The following is a 21,791-nucleotide window of genomic DNA, read 5'->3' on the forward strand; positions in this document are numbered from 1 at the left end:
GATTTCTCTGACTGTAAAGGTCCTGTAAAGTTGAAACTTGCTGTGGGCTCTTTAAATGTTTGGCAGATGAGTAAGATTCCTGGGACGCTTCAAGGACTTCTGTCAGCGACATGTGCAGAGGTCACTTTTGGTGTTGGGTTTCAGAATATCATGGTTTTCTGAAGTTCTGTTCTTCAGTGCTGCAGCATGGACCTCTAGGTGGCTTCTGGCAACTGTAAGGAAGGCATGGTATCACAAGTATGACACTGACAAAAAGGATCCAATTTGTCGAACTTATTGAAGTTTCAATGGGGTTGGAGAAACTCCTACTTTGTCCTATAGCTAAGATGAGAGTAGTCTTGACCATCAAATACATTGAACAGTCATAGTTCATTATGTCAAATCAAAATGGCCTATACGAACAAACCTAATGCCTGCCCTATATCTTGTACAAAAAGTGTGAAAATTAAAATATGTATGCAAAGGAAAGTCTGTGTTCAGATATAAAGAATAAATGTGACAGTTTGCTCTCCTCCCCACATTGGACAGCACAAAGTAAGGCGGTCCCTGAAGGCTCTGAACAAAAAAGGCAGTACAAGACGTGGATCGAGGCCCACCTGGCCTTTCACGTTAGTCTTACTTTCCATTTTCCAAAACACAGTTCACCAAAAGGTTGATGTTGGTCCCCTTCTGTCAGGCTCAGACCTCTTAAAGCAAAAGTTCACATTGGTCTTCCTCAATCGGGCTTGGACCTTTCACAGCCAAACACTTGCAGGGGTTCTCTTTCCTTAGTTTAATTCACGTCCTTTTTGGGGTTCCTTTCCCCTGTCTTATTACACCTTCGTCTCACTCAGGGTGTCTCGGACCATTTCCTGATGTTGAAGACTTTCGTTTGTGTGTGGCTATTTTCTACAGACGTCGACAGGACCACTTTGACTTTCCAGCTTTCAATTCACACTCCTATGTTTGTCCAAGTGCTTCCTGGTCTGGGTAGTTCACTGTATTTATTATGCAGCAAAGTTCAACTTTCACCTTTTTACTCTGCCTTTTTCGCTGGTTTAATTTTGATCACCTTGTTTTTACAGTTCCTTATCAATACAAACCTTTAACAGACTTTAGCGAGGGATTCTTCGCCGGACCACTCCGTTACTCAGTATCGCTTACTTTACAGCTATCGTTCAAGGTTCATTCGCAGGTCTGCATTACCGTCTTATCCACACACCTTGCGCCTTCAACTGTGCGATATGTTGCTACTTCACTCTTTCTTTAGCACACAATAGGAGGGATCATGGGTACGGGAAAGGGAAGGATACCTGCTGCCTCACCCCCCGCTCCCTGCCTGAAGACCCCTCATCCAGGTGATCTTCCTGCAGTGGTCCACCCCAAAGGGGAGAGAGGGGGAGGGAGAGAGATAGAGCTCTCTCTCTCTCTCTCTCTCTCTCTCTCTCTCTCTCCACCCTCCCCCCCCTCCCCCCCTACCCCCAGGGACTAGCAGGTGAGACACCCTTCTCACATGGCCTGGAGTGGACCACAGACCTTCACCAAGTCTGGACCCTCTGTCTCCTTCGTTGGCTTCCGGTGGCGGGGAACCCACCAATGGACCTTGCTTTGCACTCCGCGACTTTGGACTCTCTCCAGTGGGGGAAAAAGTGGTCAGTGATGATGGCAAGGATGGCCTTTGAAATGTTAGTTTGTAACTTTTGCAGATCCGAGTGTCCAGCACTATGCCAGGGTACCCCCTCCTCTGGGCAGTAGACAGCAACAGCTTCCAGTGGTCATGAAACGCACCTGTGGACCCTGGGTGACACCAATGGACTTCTCCAACTCTATGTCCAGGCACTCCCCTTCATGACTCACGAAGACCCCTTCTCTGGACTGCAGGCACACAGGACTGGCTTTCAGGGCACTTCGGATGAAGAGCAGCAATTTGCACGATGGTCGCTTGTAGCTCGGGAGGTGTCCTTTGCAGGTTCTCTCTGGATCAGTGCTTGTAAAAACACGACAGCTTTCGGATTACAGTGAAGAAATTGCAGCAGCATACTTCTCCTCCAGCTGGGCACGAACAGCTTCTTCTTGCTAAGCTTAGACTTCTGAACAAATTGGTAAATGAGGTCCCCAGATATACACATCCCACATTCACTCTGGCTGAGCCAGGCTCAGTCAGCCAATTACGCAGAAGGGCATTCATGTGGATAGGCAGCGTATCTGGCTCACATGCATTCACTCCACCCAGGCACCCATAACCTAGAAAGCGGATTGGGGGTAAGTAACCAGTCTTTCGGCACACATTCATGTGAGTTTGTCAGGGCTTTCTCATTTATTGTGGCACACACAGAAAACAGACACCCATAACACAGAATGTGAGTTCACTGTAGACTCCATTCATACAGGTCCCACCCCTAGGGTGTACCCACAACACACAGCCCCTCCAGTCCGTCTGACGGGAGGCACCCCACACCGCCATATATGGTATTTCCACCCAACAGCCAGTCAGGAGGGAAAGGGAACAGACAGGTCTTCCCAGCCAGGACTTTGGGAAACAAGATTAAAGGCAATAGAACCCAAGAGACCACATGGGCCATCTTGCCTTTGCGTAGGAATCCATTGATTCCTATGGCAGGGCCTGGGTATCCCGAAATTGAGGATACTCTGAGCCACTTCTAAATTAGCATGTTACTGCCACTCGTCCATACCATGCTCTGTGGGCAACACACTGGTGCCCAAAAACACACAAGGGATAAAAGGGTGTGCCCCCCACCCATGGGTGCCATAGGGGAATCCCATGGGTGGTGGTCACCAAAAGATCAAATGAAGAGCTGCACTGCCAGAGGTCCAGTAAGGGCCTCAGTGGCAGAAAATATAGAGAAAGCACACAGAAGTGGTAAGACAAAGGACTAGGAGGCCCTGTCCCTCTATGGCATTGCCAGAATCATTCGTACCACTTCCAGTACAGGGTGCTGCCTTTCGGCCTCATTTTGTCCCCTCATGTGGTCACAAAGCTTATGAATGGGGTGGCTGGTCTCCGGCTGGAGGGCCATCACTTATACCCCTATTTGGACAACTGGCTGGTGAGGGCCAACTCACTCCAGGGAGGGGGGGGTACACTTCTGCCAACGGCTGGCAGATGTTGCTCACCCGCTGGGGTTCTCCCCCCAACTGACTCCCACCCAGGACCGGGTGTTCCATGGAGTGCACTGGGACACACCTGTGTTCCCCTCAACCAAGAGGCTCCTGTCCCTCCGCAAGGCAATAGGGCACTTTCCAGCCAATTAGACTTCCTCAGCATGGTGGTTCAAGCACCTTCTGGGCCTGGTGGCATCTTGCATGCTCAGCTCAACACGCCTGCCTCACGATGAGGTGCCTCCAGCTGGCAGCCAATTGGGACCAGGAAACAGGGTTGCAGTCTGACAAATCCAATTCCCCTGTCCCTCCTCCCAGATCTTCACTGGTGGCAGATGGACTGCAATGTGGCAAAGGGAGCCCCCTTTACCCTACCGGAGTCAACACTGCTAGTGACTGATTCCTCGCTTTCGGGTGGGGGGGTGGGGCTACTCTGGAGGGCTACTTTATTTATGGTGCATGGTCCAGGGCGGACACCCTCCTGCATATCCATCTCCTCAAGCTCCGGCAGTGAGCCTGGCTCTCTGGGCCTTTCTGCTGCTAATCGGGGACAAGGCAGTTCTGGTCGGCACTGACCATTCCAAGGCAATGTTTTACTTGAACTAGCAGGGTGGCCCTCAATCCCCACCGCACCCCTCCTGTGCATGGAGGTGCTGTACATCTGGGAATGGGCCCCGTCAGGGGGATATGGATTTCCTCGGTCCGTCTCCCGGGTTTCAGCAATGCAGAAGCGGACCAGCTCAGCTGTTGAGGTTCAATACCTACGGATGGGAGTTGCACATCAACTTTTTTGTTCCTGTTCCAGAGATTGGAGGGTGGGGGGTTCCGGATCTGGACTTATTCTCATCTCCTCCAAATTCCAAGTTCCCTCGGTTTGCTTCATCGCAGGACTGGGTCGGGTGTTCTCTGGGGGATGCGTTCCAGCTCTGCTGGCACGGTACAGGTGCTATGTTTTTCCTCCTCTGTTGCTCCAGTGGACCCTCTTTAAGTTCCAGGCTGTGGTGAGCTACAGCCTCATCCTGAAGGCCCCCCCCCACTGGCTTGGTTCTCGGATCTGCTGCAGTTTTGTGCTCCCAGGGACCTACCCATCTTCCAATCCCCAGCAGGGGCTTCCTGGCGCCGTAGGGTGGGGCATTGGGGCATTGGAGCCCCTGGACCCAGCCATGCTGGCCCTAGCGGACGGCTTCCTGACTATCTGAGACAGCACTCCACTCAGTTCTCGGAGGACAACTGGGACATCCTACAGGAGGCAGTCTATGTGATTTCAGTACAAGAGCAAGTGGATTCGATTTTGACACTGGGCTCACAAGGGGCTGGACCCCGCTCACCTGCTACATGGATGACGTGCTGGCTAGTTCTGCACCTCTGGCTTGTTCCGGCGTTCAGGTAGATACCTGATGCACCTATCTGGCGGTCATTGGAGCCTACAAGAATTCGCCAGAGCATGTTTATTCATCAGGCAAGTGGTTAAGACGCACCTCAAGGGGTTGTCAAAGATCTTTCCTCTGGTACATTGGCTGCATCTGGTCTGGGACCTTAATGTGGTTCTTGCAGCGCAGGCCCTTCCAGCCGATGGCCTTGGTGCACCTCTGGCTGGTGACACTGAAGGCAGTGCTATTGGTGGCGCTCACTTCGGCGTGCAGGGTCATCGAGCTGCAGGCTCTGTCGTCATGCAAGTCCTTCCCCATGTTTCATAACGACAAGGTCATATTGCACACTCCTCCAAACATCTTGCCCAGTGTGGTCTCCATTTCATTTGAATCCAGAAGTCTGCCTGCTGGAGGACGAGAGGGCTTTGCGTTCCTTGGACTTCAGGAGAGGACTCAAGTTCCATCTCTTTGACGAAATCCTCCAGGAAGTCTGAGATGACGTTCATCACCTTTGGGGGAACATCTCCCTGCACCCACTCTTCCAAAGCTTCCATTGCCTGATGAATGTTCCAGGCCATTTCAGAGGCGTATACAGCAGTGGGCAAGCCAGTTCCTGCGGGGATTAATGCCCTGCGGTCACAGCTAAAGCCATGGCTGTCGCTTTTCAGAGACCTGCTTCTTGGGGGGGTCATCGGCAGGGCCGCAACTTGGGCCACTCGGTCTGCGTTCTGTAAGCACTATTCCCTGGTTCTCTTCTCCAAGCTGGATGCAGAGCTTGGTCAGGTGATTCTGAAGAACCTTTTTGCTTAAAATGGGGCAGGCTATCACATCGCCACCCTATGATCTTGTTCGGTGTAATCACCCATAATGATGGAGGAAGGGTGGAGTCGTATGAGTGAAGTTACTCACTGTAGGGACTAGAGTACTCCTAGTCCTTAGTACCCTTTCTTCCATACGTCCTACCCACCTTCACACGCTTGTATGCCAGGGGCTAAACTATTAAGCATAGGCAGATATTAAAGTGTCCAATGTGTTAAAAGGGGACGGAGGTGAGGCGCAGGATCTCGGGGGCGTTCAAATGTCCAGGGTGCTCTGCCGCACTAAATTTAAAGGGGAAGTTCAATTGATTTAAACTTATTTTTTATTTAGTGACAAACCTGGAATACCAACAATTTACTTCTTACCTAACAAAGTAGCATGGGACCTGACATGGTGAGTCCTGTCCAATTCAATCTCCGAATCCTCAAGGAAGTCCAGAATGGATGAGAAGAGGTCCACCACAAAGTTAGGCAATTCATCGCCTCGCACCGCTGAGGAAATGCCCCGGATTCTGATTTTTCTACAGGAGTGATTCTCCCCATCCTCCTGCTTGTCCTCCAGTGCGTCCCAATGGGCCTCGAGCCAGTTGGAACACTCGCCCAACTCATAGGACTGCTTGCAAATTGTGTCCTCCACCTCACACCATGTGTTCCGCTAAAACTTTTATCCAGTGCCAGGATCTTGTGAGTTCCTCCATGCTTTTATGGATTTTTGTGGATTTCGGCTAACAGTTCTTGCAGGCCATCTGCGTAAGCATGGCTGGGAGTGGGTCAACCGCTGTACCTGGACCACCACAACCTCAGTGCTCTTGCTCTTAACAGTGGACTGCAGCATTGCAGAAACATCACCCTGCTTCCCTGGCTTAGGTGTTCTGGACATCCTGGATGTAGGAGGGTAGGATCAGTTCAGATCTGCAACCCCTGTAAAGCCTGCGCCACTAAGGGGAGAAAGTTGTGCATCCAAGGTGGCACCTGCCAAAATAGCCACCATGCCAAGGCACTGAGGGTTACCGGAAGGCACAGGCACACTGCTCCCCAACAGACGATTAACCAGAAGACTCTCACCTCCAATACCACCTCAGACCGCTCTCAGCTAACTCAGGACGGACCAGCGTGACAGGTGGGCAGAAGCTGTGTATATTGACGCCACTCCTCCAGCCAAACCACAACTGGGGTAAAAGTGTTGTCAAAGAGGTCGGTGCACAGAACATGAGATGACCAGCAGGCGGGGGGGGGGGGGTATCCGGCTCAGACAGCACTTTCGCAGTAGTGTTATGCTCCCAGTAGAGGCAAGCTGCCAGACCAGAAATCAATCTGTGTGCAGTGCCAAACATCCTCACGTGGTTCAAGTCACCCAGAGCAGTTACACCTTGGGGACATTCAATGTGGCTAGTATTCAATATGCAATAGGCACACCACACACTGCAGGCCTAATGCTATAGGAGGCCAAGGTGCTGCAAAGGCTCTTCTCTATGAATATGTATACTGGCGAGACCAACGAAACAGGATTGCGTTGTCCATCTAATTTCAATCCCCCTACAACCAGTCACACTCCAGAATCCATAGTATTTGAAAGAAGTGACGAGCGACCTTGAAGTTTGAAAAGGATACCATCCAGCACAAATTCTAGTACATGAGTAGAGGAGAAAGAGGCTATCCGAACATTGAAAACTAACCAAAATATAGTTATCAGAAAAGCAGACAAAGGTGGAGCGATAGTTATCCTCAATAGACAAGATTACATTGAAGAGTGTGAGCATCAATTGAGCGATACTTCATTCTATGAACCACTCACAACAGATCCTACCAAGAGATTACAACTATTGATCAACAATAAAGTCATCAAAGCGGAAGAAAGGAGTTGGATATACAAGCAAGAAGCCGAATATTTGATGCCTCCACTCCCTACTGTCCTTAAGTTCTATACTCTACCCAAAATACACAAAACCCTTGAGAATCCTCCCGGTAGACTGATAGTGTCCGGCTGTGGCTCCCTCTTAGAACCCCTTTAAATTTGCAGACCATTTTTTGAGCCCATATGTAAAACAAATGGCATCTTACATCCAGGATACCACGGAAGTAATCGGACTAATGGAATGAATGAAGGTAGACAATAGAGACCTACTAGTAACCCTAGATGTGGTATCATTGTACACTACAATTCCACAGCTAGCTACACTCAACATGGTAGAAGAAAAATTGCTAACCGCAACAACCACAGGCAAAATGCCCAATTCTTTTATTCTTTGGTGTACTGAGATGTCACTGTTGGAAAACTACTTTGTTTTTAATGTACTATTTTACAAACAAGTACATGGCACTGCCATGGGGTCTGCAGTGGCACGGACTCTCGCAAATTTGTACGTAGAAACCATTGAGGTACATATCGTCATGACTGACCTTAATCCATATAGGAAATATATTAAATTATGGAAAAGGTTCATTGACGACATTTTAATGATCTGTACAGGAGATATGCTGAATTTTGACTCATTTGTACTGCTACTGAATGCACAAAATCTCTTCTTGCAATTTACCAAAACTGTTAGTTATGTGCAATTAACTTTTTGGACATAACCATTTTTGTTAATAAAGAACAATCAATACTCTAAGTCGGGCCATTCCATAAAGATACTGACAAACTCCATGCTACTGTACTCTAGTTTTTACCCAAAACATACGAGACAAAATTTGCCTTTTGGTCTATTCCTATGCATGAAGAGAAACGGCAGTGTCAAGAGATTTTGTGGAAGAAGCTGATAATTTGAAATACAATCTGATACAGAGGGGTTACCCCATGAAAGTGGTTAAGACGGTTTATAAAAGAGCTTCTAGTAACAGGTGCTATTTTATAATGCAGAGAGAAGAAAGCTAAGGACAAGATTGTATTTGTGAGCGCATGTAACCCACCGTCAAATGAAATAACGAAGATGGTGAGACATAACTGGCATGTGTTGGAAAAGCGTGAATGTCCTTTGTCAACACCCAAGTGCGCCTTCCGAAGAAGTAAAAATCTGAAGGAACTGACTAGAAATTATGTATTTTTAAAACCAAGTGTACAATCCACACTAACAGAGAGCTGGGGCCTCCCCATAATCACTGGCCACAGCCTGTGCGGCCACTGTAACTGCTGTGCACAAACTAGTAGAACTAAAGACATTGCCTTGGGCCTGAACAAAGAGTCCTTACTGTGACTCCATGTTGGTAGTGTACGCTATCTGGTGTCCTTGCGGTAGACTCTATATCGGAAAAACAAAGGAAAGTCAAGGTCAAGATAGCAGAACATAAAAGCTGTATAAGAAATAACACTGTTAATGCACCTCTAGTGGGGTATTTCACAAGCCTCGGACACAAACCAGAAGAACTCAGATGCACTGTTATGAAAATTGCACAAACTCAAGACCAGTGTGTTGATAAACACAGTGTGTACAAGAGCAAAAGATTATCTTTTTGACTAAAAGTTACCCCTTGGGGTTAAATGAGAATATTGACTGGAATGTATTTATTAACTAACACACACCTAAGATTTAGATTGTAACAGTAATGATGTGGTACACTTAAAGAAATTGTCCTGGCATCCGCCTGCTTGAAGGTCCTTATTTACATTAGAACCCTACTCTGTACTGATACTACTTATCCTGCCCCGCTACCATAGCACCACATATGTACCAGTAGAGTTAAAATGGCTTGTTGACATCTGGCATCCTTTCTCCTATGTTTTGTCAACAAATTCCGCCGTCCATTGGAGCGTGGTTCTAAGGACTATATTTACAGATTGACACAGCAGATGCTGTTCTCGATCTACCTTCTAGGTGGCGGTGTGCCAGTGATTTTCTGCCACCGTAATGCTTTCCACTTTGAGACATACCAGATACGTGAGCGAAGTTCACTGTAATCGCGAGGAGGTTCAGCCGTAGAATCATCATTTATACGAACGCTATTAACAGCGTTCTCCGGCAGGGACTCAGAGTACAGGGACTAGCATTCCAATTGTGACACATGCGCAGTTTTGTCTTAACACCGGACATATTATGTTGAGCTACCATACAACGGCCTCCCAGCCCACGCCTGGCAGATCGCGGGAGTAGCCTCACCTCAATTGACACTTGCACCGTTTTGTCTACGAACTGCACATAGCGTGTCGGGTCACCATAGCAACGGTTTCCCAGTCCACGCTTGGCAGACAACGGGAGCAGTCTTACCTCAACGGCATCTGAATCGATTGAGCCTTGAAAGTATTTGACACCCACAATGTCGATTTATCACGTTACGAGTTGAATGCCATATAATTGAAGTACTAATGATCCATAATGCCTAGATACTTCCTCTAAAACATTATCATACCCGCAGTCTCATTACTTAAGAGCACTTGTTTCAATACTCTACGGCGGCTGATGAGAAGATAAAACACAAAGCCCCGGTTGATATTACCATCGCACCCCATCTCCCAGAGCCCGATTTATGTCATCTCATACCCGTTCCTGCATAAATGCAGGCTGAGTGTTTGAATATATAACCAGCATTAAAGAATTACCTATATTCTGTATGTGAGCCTGCTTAACATACAGACACCTGAATGCTGGGAACCATGATCACTTAGAGAGATCCCCGAATCGAAACATAGTATTTCTTCAACAGCTGATGGCCCCACTGAACTGGTGAGGGCCAACTCACTCCAGGGAGGGGGGTACACTTCTGCCAACGGCTGGCAGATGTTCTTCACCCGCTGGGGTTCTCCCCCAATCGGCAGAGGTCGCAGCTGACTCCCGCCCATGACCGGGTGTTCCATGGAGTGCACTGGGACACACCTGTGTTTCCTCTCAACCAAGAGGCTCCTGTCCCTCCGCAAGGCGATAAGGCACTTTCCAGCCAATTAGACTTCCCCAGCATGGTGGTTCAAGCACCTTCTGGGCCTGGTGGCATCTTGCATGCTCAGCTCAACACGCCTGCCTCAAGATGAGGTGCCTCCAGCTGGTGGCCAATTGGGACCAGGAAACAGGGTTGCAGTCTGACAAATCCAATTCCCCTGCCCCTCCTCCCAGATCTTCACTGGTGGCAGATGGACTGTAATGTGGCAATGGGAGCCCCCTTTACCGGAGTCAACACTGCTAGTGACTGATTCCTCACATTCGGGTGGGGGGGGGGGCTACTCTGGAGGGCTACTTTATTTATGGTGCATGGTCCAGGGCGGAGACCCTCCTGCATATCCATCTCCTCAAGCTCCGGCAGTGAGCCTGGCTCTCTGGGCCTTTCTGCTGCTAATCGGGGACAAGGCAGTTCTGGTAGGCACTGACAATTCCAAGGCAATGTTTTACTTGAACTAGCAGGGTGGCCGTCAATCCCCACCGCACCCCTCCTGTGCATGGAGGTGCTGTAAATCTGGGAATGGGTTAATGGGTTAAAACTAAGAGTTAGTCGACTTGTTCACCTTCACCACGTCGAACACCTTGACGTTTAACATAGTGCTGTTCTCCTTGCAGGACTTTACCAACAAACCTGCCCACTGATATTTCCAACTGCATAACTACAATATTAAGATGAAGTGTTCACCTAACTTCCAGACATGTTTGAAGTAAGTCTTTATTAGACTATCTTTTGGTGATCAACCCATATTCTCCAATAGGTGAGCATATGGAGAATATTGTACCACCCATAGCTTTACACATGATGGGATTATAGGACTTAGTGTCCTGTTTTTTGTATGTCTACAGGGATACTCCGGCACTGCTACACTGAGAATTAATGCAGTTCCCTAGGATGTTTTACCGACATTAAGAGATGGTAAGCCCCTGAATACATCGAACATAATGCAATGATAATTGATGTGCCCTAACGAGCAACCACACTAATCGGAACGTGGTTTGTTTCTGCTATTAGGTTTGAACTGGATTGATTCCTTTGTATCAAAGACAAGCGAGTGTGGATATTTACTTTAATTGTCCACTGGGAAACACCACTCAAGACTTCACACTGGCATGACAACTTTGACTTGTCAAGCTCTACCTTGATATCACACCACAAGTTGGGCTGTGGGTGTTTTTGGCCCCGGCCCACACACTCCCCTGAAGAAGTTCCTAACACTAACCCCAAGGACTAAAGGAACGAAACATGTAGGGCAATTACAGATACTAATGTGAAGTATCTAGATCAGTACTAGAACGTTCCTAAAAGGTGCAATTTAGGTACATGTTGACTCGGGCATCTAAATCAGTCACTACACAGTGAAGGTCTCTGATGTTGCATACAGTGTTTGTGTTGATCAAAGAATTAAGCTTTCAATTACTTGTTATTTATGTTTATATGTACACTTCATGTTACCCTAGTATCTGAGAGATAGAGCTACTGCGTATTTTGCACATTGTCAATTGTCTGGTGATTAGCACTTGGCACTTTCTTAAGCACTAGTCACTATTGTTAGTGTTTTATGTTAGCTTTTATGTATTTGTTTTAATAAAATTACAGTTTATTTAAAACTATTAATTTTAACAACTATTATTGAAGTCAGGTTGGATTTTCCATAAACTTCTACTTGCCAACACTTGAACTGTTTTGAAAGTGTGATAAACCCAGAAATAACCAGCAATTGTGTCTAAACCTACTATGGGTATGGGAGCCTTTTTTGTTATCTGGTTTGCTCCCCCAAAACCTTTAGATATACCCGATGTCCCTCTAGTTGTGCTTTAAGCTGCAAAGGCTCCATTCAGATGTGCAGCAGGAGGCCCAGCAGAGCGGGCATCCCCCATCAGGCCAGGCTCGCCCTCCAAGAATAAGGGCATGGAACATGGTGCGCCTGCTGCAACTCCATAGACACAGCACTGCCAATGTCGGAGAAACCATCAGGGTGCTGCTGCACTTCACCCCCGACTCACTGCCTTATCAGCCCAGGCACACCCCGGTCCAGGAGGGGGCACCCTGCGCAAAGGTCGTCCACTGCGGGTCTCTGACTCAAGGGACCGTGCGACCTGCGGACCCCTCTGTTTGTTGCCTCACATGGGTAGCTCCCGCTGCACGCCCTAATGGACGTGCACACAGGAGGTCAGTGTGGCGATCTGGTACTTAGAGTGCGGCTCTGACACAGATCACACGTCGGAGCCGAGAGATGGAAGCACTGCACACAGTCCAACATCGAGGCCAGTCCTCAAGGCTGCCATTTTTTCCACAAGGCGGTCCACTCCCCATCGCGGGCCGATCCATGGATCAGTGGCACTCCAGGATCACAGGAAAGCGCCCACTGGCAGCACAATATATCAGGAAGGTCACTGGGACATTTTTACAACATTTAAGGGCACCAGAAGGACAGGCATGAAATATCGCCTTCTCGCCGCCGGAGACACTCGGGCAGCCATCTTACCCATGACGTGCCTAGCCAAGCCTCTACAGTGAGTAACTTTAATTTTTCTGAAAATAATAAATTTGGGAAGTCGATATTGATTCTAAAAGTATTTACTGGGAATGGGGGTGTAATGTTTCTGATGACTCCACCCACAGATGCCTCATTGCCCTCACAACCATCCCTGTTATCAGAGAGCAAAGTTTTTGTTTTGGACTTACTACTCCCATCAGAATCTGTTCCCTTAGCAGCGAAGTGCAGGAGAAATAATGGGGTCACGGAGCGAGGTGCCATTTATATTGCATATAATTCGGATGCTAACCCGTCTGGAGTCGAGTAGCATCCGCACTGAGGCACTGAATGCCCCCTGCTGGGGAAAGCTTCTACTGGAAGCTGCGCCATGCTTATGATGGATCTGAAGATGAGGCATCTGAGAGAGGAGCCATTACCCCAGGTAAGTACTTTGTTCTTTACTGCACCCCTTCTTGGAGAATGAAGGTAGAAAACAGCTGGAAGCAGTGAGTGTTCAGAGATGTGGGTAAGCAACAACATTGGAGGGGTCAGGAGGTAATGGTGGTAATTCCGTCTCGCAGTAATTAGTGATGCAGTTGAAGACTACACATTTGAGAACTTGAAAATGGTAATGAATTTCAGTGGTTATTTAGTTGGATTGCAAGGGGTCAGTGGCAGTGCTTTAAGTGGGGTAAAAAATTGAGGGGGAGCTCATGTGGGGCGTGGCTTAAGAATTGGTGGGCATGGCTTAATTGAGGGGTGTGGCCTAAAGATAAACCTGTAAAACTAGCCTACATTACAAAGTACATATTGTGTAACAAACTGCTCACATGGGTGTACAAGGAGAATCTGAATTTGCGCATGTATTATGTGCACATCTTAATGCCCTTTGTGAATATGGTGCATTTTGTTACGTAAGTGGAGCGGGTGCGTTAACACATCTATCTTATGCACATACAGAGCTTGGCGAATCGCTTAGCATTTTCTATTGCTATGGCTTTCATTGTCCTTCTCCCTCTTTAAGCTTTCATTTCCAGCCACCTCTCTTCTTCCACTTGCTCCAGGATCTTAAAGTGCAATGAAGTGGTGAAAGGTGGCTTGTCAGCACTTTGTTTATTTGGTAATGTGCACCGAACCCTTAGGTAACTCGGCGCAACAGACAAGTATACTTTAAGCTTAGTTACAACATATACAGTAAGTACAGCAGAGACAAAGACCTTAGTTCCCAAATGAGTTACAATGATGCAGTGGTACTATAGGTCACTTAGCACGGTACAATGGGACTTGAAAGCTTGGTTATAAGAAATACAGTAAGTACAACGGAGACCTAGACCTAAGTTATCACGTGACACTTGAAGTGATGCAGTGGTGCTATGGGTTACTTCACATGGTACCGAGGGATGGAGATGAGGCACCCATGATCAGTTGCATAGGTCGGTGCCGGCGGGAGGTCCGGTGTTGGTTGTAATTTATTCATTGCTAGTTTAGCATGTTGCGTCTGAATCTGAGGTAAGGTTGTTCAGTTCTGAGGGCTAGGAGGGAGTGCGTTCCAAGCTTTAACCGGGAAGCTAGAGCCGCCTGCTTTGGTTCATTTGAATCTAGGAATCTCTAGAAGGCGAGCATTGGCTGATGTAGTTGGACATGTCAAGGTTTTCCTAGTCCTTTCTATGAGATATGGGGGTTGTGCGTTGTTCAGGCACTTGGAGAGAAGTGATAATGTTTTAAGAAGAATCCTGTTTTTTAGCCAGTGGTGATCTCTTCTGAGGTTGGAGATGTGCTCTCTGCTGGGAATGTTGAGGGCTGGTTTTAGGGCATTGTTTTGTAACCTTTGAAATGTATATGATATATTTATTGGCACCTAGGTACAGGGCGTTGCAGTAGTCCAGTTTGGACATTATTAGGGCATTAGCGAGGGTGATGCAACTGGTTTCAGAAAGAAATGGTCTACAGGCTCTGAGTTTACAGCTATAGGCAGTCGAGGATGCTAGGGAATTGTTAAGTGTTAAGGTGGAAACCTAACGTTTTTACTTCGGACATCACCTTAATTGTGTTGCCATCAATACTAAAGGTGGAGTAGCTGGAGCTGAGTTTTTTAGGTTTGCCTCTGAGCCCAGTATCAGGATCTCAGTTTTATCGTCGTTCAGGCAGAGGCCACAGGATGCTATCCATGCCTGAATGAGGAGGTATCTTGTTTACCAAGGCCTTAGTTGGTTTGGATGATTGGGTCTGCAGATGCTGAGGGGGAGAAGACTCGTGGTACGGTTTGCTAGAAAGGACTGGACCCAGGTTATAACATCACTTGAGAACTTTATAAAACGAAAGTCTGTAGTTAATGAGAACACTTTCTGCCTTACAGCCTACCAAGGGAGCCGTAGAACTGGAAACACTGCAATGGGGTTATTGTGTCCAAACCTACATGGCCGATGGCAGTGTCACCGAGGGAGATCAAGCATTTTCAATTTTTTAGCCACTTCATATTCAACCGCTACTTGGTCCGCTTTGCCTAAAACGAGCCGTGCCTCTCAATAAAACCAAATTGGCGTTTGCCATTATTAAATGCTCTTTAAGAGCATGCCTGCGTGGCTCCAGGTTGCAACCAGCGCGCTCTTCAGAGCAGAAGAGCTGGACAATAAACATGTTTGCAACAAATACGCAGGTGTTGCTGTCCTCAGGGCCTGGCATTCACTGAGCGTGTGACTCGTTGCTTTCTGAAGCTAGTTACAAACACTTCCGGCAGGCAGCTGTGACTGGCAGCTGTGACTGGCAGAACTGTCAGCAAGTCACAGCGTCGCTCCAACAGTTTGCGCGACGCAGTGAGTGGCTGGCAATTTTGCCAGTCACAGCTGTTGCCTACTGTTTGCCACTCACTTGCCTGACTTAATCATGGGCGTCGCGGCCGCCCATGATTGTCAGGCAAGTTTGTGGCAAGCAGCCAGCAGGTTCATCTCCTGTCGCGGCTGTGGTGGGGGATGACCCGCCGGCGCTGTGGCTGGGACCGGGGTTGCCCCAGCTCAGCCTCACTTTTTGGAGACTGCCCACTTAAAGCACTGGGCAGCGGCAAGCTTCTAAAAAATGGGTAGGATTATGGCTGCTTTGAAATAGGCTTTGAATATAAAGTTAAATGAGAGAAAACCAGGGCAGGGATGCCAGCTTGTTAACTCTGGTGCAAAGGGGTCGGGAGCACCAGAGGGGTTCATACTGCAAAGGCTAGGTGCCAACTGGACTGATGTGGTTTGTGGCAAGTCTGTCAGGAGGTGAGGGATAGGAGAGCCGGGCCGGCAGGTTGTCCTTTATCTTAGTATTTTGGAGTAGAAGTAGATGGCAAAGTAGTAGGCAGAGAATGAGAGGAAGCATTGATTGGATGGTGTTGGATAGCTTGTGAGGATTTGCAGAGATCGAATGGTCTATTAATTGAACTAGTCCAGTGCACTAAGGAAAGAATGGGTTTTACACCAGTAGTGCATGGTTGTCAAACCCACAGACGTGTGGTCAAAATACTCACTTAGTTGCTGGTACCTAATTGCAGAAATGGCAGTTTATGGAGTCTGCAAGAGGTGGCAATAAAAGCTTGTCGGACTTGATAATGGGATCGAGCCGAGTGTGAACTCTCATTTGGTGATTGTAGGTGATCAGGGGAGATGTGTGTAAGAGAGTAAGGAGCTGAAGAATCGACGAGAAGCGTAGATTGCGCATGAAACGGAAGATGAGGGAGACTTAAGGTTTCAAAGTGCAAGGGTTGTAGTTTGCTTGGATATGGGAAGAGGCTGCAACCTTCGATTGGCTGTGGTAACCAGAAAAGGGAATTGGAGTGCCATATGAGGAGCCATATGAGCTGATGGAAGTTAAGAAGGCAAGATGCAGCGCTCACTAGTTTGTCAAGAGGCACAATTAATTGGAGGTGACAGGGAGCGTGGGTGGGAGTTGCCATAAGCCAGTTGGAGCAATAATCTAGCTGCCTGGGTACGAGTCCATGTTGTCTGAAGGTCATTTTTTCAACAAAGTGGCACCACGCCAGAGCAGATCCTTGGCAAAAGCCCCTTTAAGTATTCCCAAAGCTTGTTGATTTGGGCACATTTTGGTGGCACACGCTACTTGCCCCTTCCAAAGCAGTTAGTCATGGGATCTCTTTGAGCTAGCTTTTTCAAGCAATACAATCAAACTTTGGCCTGCCAGTTTTCTAAGCAGTCTGCACAGTCAGTGACTCAATTGCAGCTGTAGATGTGTTACTGGTGTAACGCAATGTTTTAACTGTGCATTTAGCCATTTGATTTGTCTGGTTCTTGCATGGAAGACCTGTTAAAAATATTTTTTTAAAGAATAAAAAAAAATGACAAAACAAACGGTTATGACCTTTGCATAGGTATTGGGTAGGCATTTTCCAGGTAATCTCAATGTTCCAGCAGTCGCCATCTTCTGGCCAAGTAGTGCAATTATGGCCCTGCAACAAAATCCAAATCTTTCTCTTCAGTCGTGATGACCGATCAAGCTCTGGCCCCGCCCTAGACATATTGCAGCACAGTACAGTACCAACAGGCACCCGCCCTCCTGCTTTTTTTTCTCCCCGACTATCATTCACCCAACACTGTAACACAACTTCACTGCCACTCCCTCTACCATACCCATCCACCTCGCCTATTATCACCACTCATCTAGCCCCGAGAACCTGCCTGACCTATCCCTTCCACACCACCCGACCTCAACACTCCAATACCCACCTTATCAACTCTATCTCACCCCTGCTTGATTGCCTAAACACCCACCCATTCTACCTCATGCCTAGCCCCACCAACCCACCCCTCCTACATCACTCTGCCTGCCCCAACCGTACCTCTGCCTGGCCGTCTATAGCATTCCCACCCTACCTCAACCCTCTACTCTCACCAACCCACCCTACTTAACCGCCACCAACCTACCCTCCCTCAAACCGCCCACCTTGCCTCCACTCATCCTAGCTCATGTATTGTATGCCTGCCATGCTCACCCTTTCTCCCTCCACCTTAGTTCATTTCTAACCCTACAACTCTGACTCGCCCTTAAAATGTCCATGCTCACACACGTCTGCAGGTGTTTGCTGGCATGTAATGGTACTAATAAACACTTAAAAGACTTCCATACACCGAAGTGAAGGGTAGGCTTTTTACTATGTCTATTACGGTTTGTCTGCAAGTACTATTTTGGTGGGTGAGTAGAGCCCAAGTACTTACTACGCTCGCACCTATTGGCCATGAAGAAATGTAATAAACCACGCCAAGACGTTGGGTTTGCCAATTCTTGTTTTTCTTGAGGAGCAAGGGCATGTGTTCCAATCCACTGTTATCCGCTGTCACGTTAGTGGGAGAAAGAACTGCGCAAGTAAGAACCTTGGTGACTGGTGATAAAAATAAATGATGTCGAAATGGCTTTTGTAATAACTGCATGGTTAGGAATATGCGTTTTCATCCAGATTCAAGAGTGTGCAATACCTAATGCTTCGAGGCAGTTAAAAAAAAAAAATCTAAATTGTGTCCTTTTTTTATTTCAGGCAACAGGAAGGTGATGGTTTAGAGTTTGTGTATTCCCTTGCAGTGACAGGATCCAAAACACTGCTCTAATGAAGACTGCCGAATTTATTTTTTATATGTGTGAATGTACAGTGTCTTAATCTCTAGGTTGTTTGCCTTCATTTTATGATTGATTTATTTGTACTACACGTGCTATTACACGTGCTATCCATTTCATGTTAAGTCCTTGCGTGTCGGTGAAAAATGGCAATATGCCGAGTAACCAGAATAGTGTGCTTTTATTTGTTTTTGTTTTTTTTTTTTTACTTCTGACCTTCACATTTTCTTCAGACGCATCAGTGGTAACACATCTTCGTTTTGCGACTTTACCCAAAAAAGGCTCCTATTTGAATGCGTATTTGCCGCGCCTTGATTGAACATTTCTACGAATACAGCAAGTTCTGTGACTCGCCTCTGGGTGTGTAACACGCGAGCGGATGCTGACATCGGTACACTGTAGTGTGTGCAGTGTCAACTCAGAATGCGGACAGGTGTCTTCTGGCAACACAGGAAAGGAAACCTCTTGATGAACTGTGCACGATTGAGGATTCGACTTTGTTATTTAGAGAAGCTGCTTGGAAGGATATAAGCATTAAAGTTTTTTTTAAAATAGTTTTTTGTAGCATAATATTTATAATCGCACGACCGTTAATCATTTTCTAAATTCACACCACATGCGGCAGTAGGCTGCATGGTCTCTTTGATTTTACACGCTTTCATTTCACTAATGTTTAGTAACTTTGGTAATTTGGGGATAGGGGCAATGACTTTGCATATGCTGTTGTAAAGCGTCTGAAGGTTCTAAACACTGAATGAATTATAATTGTACACAAAGTTGTTTTGCACAAGCAGCTAAATATCCACTTGACAAAATGTAAGGCACCCTGCAAATTTACCAGCACCATTTTTGTAAAAAAAAAAAAAAATCACAACTCGTCACGTAGGTGTACATTTTGCTCGTTTCAAGAAGCTGGTGTAATGGTGGAGTAATCCCTTTCCTTGCTTACGGTCCCATAGACTACTAAAGAACACCAACGCTGCCAAGATACTCCAGTTTCTCCAGAGATCTTGTGGCCTCTATCACCTTTAGTACAGTCCAGGAGGTTTTGAAATGTCATGCATTTATTTGGATCCTCCAGAAAGAGGGCACCTTCAAAATCCCCACTCCTGGTGGGCTGATCAATCACAGGACTGAGTGGTTGCTATCTTTGTACACCCTAAACGGCTCTACTCTAGTGGTTGCAGTAGTGATGTAGCAGTTTATTGCTACATGTTGAAACCTCAGTTCACTCTACCTGGTTTTTGATTGTCCCTAGTTGGCTGCACCATTCCTACAAGTCAAATGACCTGAGAGCAATCTGTATCCCAGGAGTGCATGCAAATAAGCAACCAAGTCCAGTTTTGGAGCAAGTTGTCCAGATACCAAGCATTCATTTTCTACACGGAATGTAAGGGGGCATGACCTACGCGGAGGGATGGGCAGTTTATTTAGAGCTTTGTTAAATGTCATGGTTTAGCTAATGGTTTATGTTGCCAGTACAAATATCTCTACGTAACCCTGTCTTTTTCGATGTATCCCTCTTTCATGTTTAACGTGTGCTCAGTGTGAAAGCTCCTACTTAAATCGGCTTGGTTTGTGTCTCAAAGACTGGCATTCTAATCCGCCACAGTCATTTGTAAAGGTGTACTTGCTGAACATTTAATTGGACACTCACTGGTTATTGCTCTGATTTGTGAAGGTTTTTTCCCCAGTCTCACTATTCATGTTTGTAGTCATTTTAAATGTTAAAATTGCTTGCCTGTTAAGATGGCTGGTGTCTTATGCAAGTAGTGCTGTCCAGTTTGTAAATGTAGTATGTGAAATCATTGTATTTATTATCACTGATTAGATGATTTTATCAGGTGATATCTGACCTGCTTGTACATTTTTAATGAAAGGCTAATAAATATTTTAGATCAACGATTTGTTTTAATATCTGCTGTTTTTAAACTCTTAAAATAAGTGCACACCACTCAAACTGGCAAGGACATTACATTTGCATAATGGCCCGTAAGACTTGTCACTTTAAAAAATTGTAAAGGAAAAAGGAAGGTGATGCAGAATAATATCCAATTTCTAATCCGTTTCTAATATTCCACTGTAGGGCTTATCGCAGACATTTTGCACTGTGATTAATGTGACCGAAGACTTTCAGACTGGTTTTGAGTAGGGGAATGGTGGTATAAACCAGTAATGCAAGATAATGGCCAAGCTATGTGCTCCTTGTAACTGCCGAGTCAGTGACTATGAAGGAACACCAACGGGGAGTGAGATTGTTGGACCCTACTTCATTTTTAGAACTAAAATTCCTCGTCAGTTGATGGATATTTAAAATGACTCCTGTTTCTTTACCAACTGTTAACAAGGTTTCAGAGTAGGGTGATGCGTTTAATCTGCACTGGATTGTTAGTACACCCTTGACACATACTAGTTCAATTATGTTTCTGCGCTATGCCCTTGTCTTTTCAGTCCTTTTTTTAGAATGGGTTCCTTTGCCCAGAGATTTTCACCAGCTACTTTCACAAACGCTTGCAGAAACCAGGAGGTGCCATGCTGCTCTGTACTGCCTCAACGTGATGTTGTGTGCCCTGGATTCTGAATGTGATATCGAGGGCAGCATATATGTAGCCAGTTGCACACTATGACCTAGGTACACTTTTTTTTCCTGCGCAATCCATCTGCTACTCAGGAATGCTGCTACTTTTTTATTCCATCCTACTGAATCAAAATCCGGGCCACTGACGGAATTGTATGCAGCAGATTTCAGTTTGACTCCTGAGGTTGAGCCTTTACTGCCTTGAGGAAAAAGCATGTTATTGTTATTTTGTGCCAATCCACGCACCCAAAGCCAGCCTTGCGGTGTGCCATAAAGCTTCCCATCTTTCTCCAAAAAGGGAAGACTTGCGGTCCTTCAGTCTAGTAACCAAGACTGTTGAGGTACCTGAGTCTTGAGATTGACAGTAAGGAAAATTTGAAGAAACAGCAATCCTATATCCAAGCTCTTCTGTGGCATTACTCCTCCAAAATGCCAGTACTGCTACACTTTTGACTGGTCTCCACTATATAAGATACCATTTCGTACCAGCTCCACCTCCTTGGAGGAGTGGGAGGACTTCAGGCGGCAGATAATTGACTTTTCTGCGAAGGCACCAGCGTATTCAGTCCCGGTGCAAGGGGCCCACCTCTATTCCACAAGCTGGATGAGGCGCATATTGTGACTGCAACCAAACACCTGCTGACTCTTCCAGTGCTGATATTGGAGATGTTTTGCCTCAAGTGCTGTGTGGCCCTGTCTTGCAGCTTAGTCTCTGGCTTCCTCTCCTTCTGCAATCTGAGAGCCCAATCCTTTGCAAGAATGGACCAGATCTTTGAGGGTGATGTGATCCCTTGCAATATGGAGCTTGTGTATTCAGTGTACATGGAGGACTTCACTGAAGAGTGACGACACAGATGAAGTTCTTGCTGAACTGGCCTCTGACCTTAAGGATGCTAGTGATCTCAACACATCAGAGGTGATTTTTGCAAACGATGGCCAAGGTTGACACTTTTTGGTGCATCAGTTCCAACAAAGTCTGTGGTCCA

The 21,791-nt window shown here is 46.7% G+C and overlaps 1 protein-coding gene across 3 annotated transcripts in view; it reads left to right on the plus strand.

Annotated features, from left to right (window-relative positions):
- Nucleotides 1-18,781, plus strand: part of HMMR (hyaluronan mediated motility receptor) — a 630,884-nt gene extending 612,103 nt beyond the window's left edge. For all 3 annotated transcript variants that reach the window (XM_069654282.1, XM_069654284.1, XM_069654283.1), the window contains exon 22: nucleotides 18,151-18,781. In XM_069654282.1, coding sequence (XP_069510383.1) covers nucleotides 18,151-18,173 — 23 coding nt within the window. In that variant the 3' untranslated portion in view covers nucleotides 18,174-18,781. The remainder of the gene's footprint in view (nucleotides 1-18,150) is intronic.
- The last annotated feature ends 3,010 nt before the right edge of the window (nucleotides 18,782-21,791 follow it).

The sequence above is a fragment of the Ambystoma mexicanum genome, chromosome 3q (genome assembly GCF_040938575.1).
Source record: "Ambystoma mexicanum isolate Mex_15411 chromosome 3q, UKY_AmexF1_1, whole genome shotgun sequence".
Lineage (NCBI taxonomy): Eukaryota > Metazoa > Chordata > Amphibia > Caudata > Ambystomatidae > Ambystoma > Ambystoma mexicanum.